Consider the following 2,135-nt stretch of genomic DNA (forward strand, 5'->3'; position numbering starts at 1 on the left):
CAGTGTTCCAGTGGAGAATGTGTGTCGAGGCGGAAGGTGTGTGACGCCGAGGTCGACTGCCCTGACGGATCCGACGAATTCTGTCGCAACTTCACCGACTGCCCCGCACCTCGGTCGCACTACTGCTCGTCCGGGGAGTGCATCGGCCTCCACCAGATATGTGACGGAGAGCTAGACTGTCTGAGTGGAGAAGATGAGTTTTCTTGCCAGTGCTCAGGCTTTAAATGTTTGTCAGGAGAATGTTTAAGCACATATGATGAGTGTGACGGAGAGCAAGACTGCAAAGACGGTTCAGACGAACACTGCGCTCCGCCCAACGGAGATCAGTGCCCACCGTCTCGTCCATTTCCCTGTAATAATGGCAAATGCATTTATGATTTTCTTTTGTGTGATGGTTATGAACAGTGTGCTGATGGCTCTGATGAAGACCCTAAGGTCTGTGTAACGTCTGATTGTTTCACTTGCGATTCTGGAGAATGTATAAATCCTGGAGTGCGCTGCGACGGAGTGGATGACTGTGAGGATGGCTCTGATGAAAGCGGCTGCCAGTCCTTTGAATGCCCTGATGACAGCTTTCATTGCACTTCTGGGGAATGTTTAGATGCGGACGTGGTCTGTAACGGCCGAGAAGACTGTCGAGACGGAAGTGACGAAGCATCTTGCACATCTGCCTCATGCCCCGTGTCGAGGCCGCTTTTTTGTTCCTCAGGAGAATGCATATCATATGGGCAAGCGTGTAATGGAAATTTCGACTGCAAAGACCGCAGTGACGAGAGTAGGTGTCCAGATATTCCATGTCCTCCTCACAGAGACTTCAGATGTGCAAATGGACAATGTTTAGATTTTTTCGATCCTCAGTGCGATGGCAGAGAGTCGTGTGCTGACGGCAGTGACGAAGTGAATTGTGACTCCTTCCAGTGTCCCGAAGATCGATCCTACAAATGTGATTCAGGGGAATGTTTGTACGATTATGATTATGATTGTGACGACTACAGAGATTGTAAAGATGGAAGTGATGAGAATGATTGTGATATAAGTCTCCCCTGTCCGGGTAGTTACGATTTCCGTTGCAGTTCGGGTGAGTGTGTGTGGATTGGCTATAGGTGTAACGGAAGAATAAACTGTGCTGATGGTAGTGACGAGACTGATTGTCAAAGTTTCACATGTCCTCAGAGTCGGCCTTTTCAATGTGGATCAGGGGAATGTTTGTATAAATATGATGTTTGTGATGGGCGAATCAAGTGTCATGATAGAAGTGATGAAATTAATTGCACGGATCAAGAATGCTATGCTGATGGTATCAGATGTGGGTCTAGTGAGTGTATCTACAGCTGGAGCCGATGTGATGGATATCCAGACTGCCAAGACGGCAATGACGAAGCCAATTGCGATGAATTCACGTGTCCTGCAATTCGCCCATTCCACTGCGGCTCAGGGGAGTGCCGACGCCCCTTCCATCGGTGTGACGGCTTCGTGCAGTGTGCTGACGGAAGTGACGAAATCAACTGCGGCAACTTTACGTGCCCAGATAATCGGCCTTTCAAATGTGCTTCGGGAATTTGCATCACCATCTACCAAGTGTGTAACGGATTCGATGACTGCAGAGACGGAAGCGATGAAGTCGACTGCCAGGATTTCAAGTGCCCTGAGACATCCTTCCAATGCCCAGAGGGCAATTGTATTCCCGTCCGTTTTGTGTGTGATGGAAACAGGAACTGCCTTGGAGGCGGCGATGAAGAAGACTGTGAGAACTACAAGGTGCAATGTCCCAAAAAATTTAAGTGCGAAGCTGATAACAAATGCCTAAGGTTGTCAAGGGTATGTAATGGCTTTAAAGACTGTAGTGATGGATCAGATGAGGAAAACTGCGAATGAGATGACATACGCCTAAAATGCTGCTTGAAAATTTTAGTGTGGCACGCACTGTTTAGATGTTTTTGCAATTCTTTGTTTTGGAAAACATTGTTTACTTATTCAACACTGCTAAATAGGTAATCGCATAAACATACATATTTTTCACTATCATTACCTCTGTCTCGTCTCCTTTCTCTTGGTTTCATTCACCTATTTTTTTTTTTTTTCTGACTTCTTCATTCTGATTTTCTTCTTCCTTTTCATATCTTTTTCTTCGTATC

The 2,135-nt window shown here is 46.5% G+C and overlaps 1 protein-coding gene across 1 annotated transcript in view; it reads left to right on the forward strand.

The window, feature by feature from the left end:
- LOC119592403 (low-density lipoprotein receptor-related protein 2-like) overlaps window positions 1–2,086 on the forward strand; it is a 6,311-nt gene extending 4,225 nt beyond the window's left edge. Inside the window, exon 10 of the mRNA XM_037941225.1 lies at window positions 4–2,086. Within this exon, the coding sequence (XP_037797153.1) occupies window positions 4–1,875 (1,872 nt within the window). The 3' untranslated portion in view covers window positions 1,876–2,086. The remainder of the gene's footprint in view (window positions 1–3) is intronic.
- Window positions 2,087–2,135: the final 49 nt, after the last annotated feature.

The sequence above is a fragment of the Penaeus monodon genome, chromosome 30, assembly GCF_015228065.2.
Source record: "Penaeus monodon isolate SGIC_2016 chromosome 30, NSTDA_Pmon_1, whole genome shotgun sequence".
In the NCBI taxonomy this organism is placed as follows: domain Eukaryota; kingdom Metazoa; phylum Arthropoda; class Malacostraca; order Decapoda; family Penaeidae; genus Penaeus; species Penaeus monodon.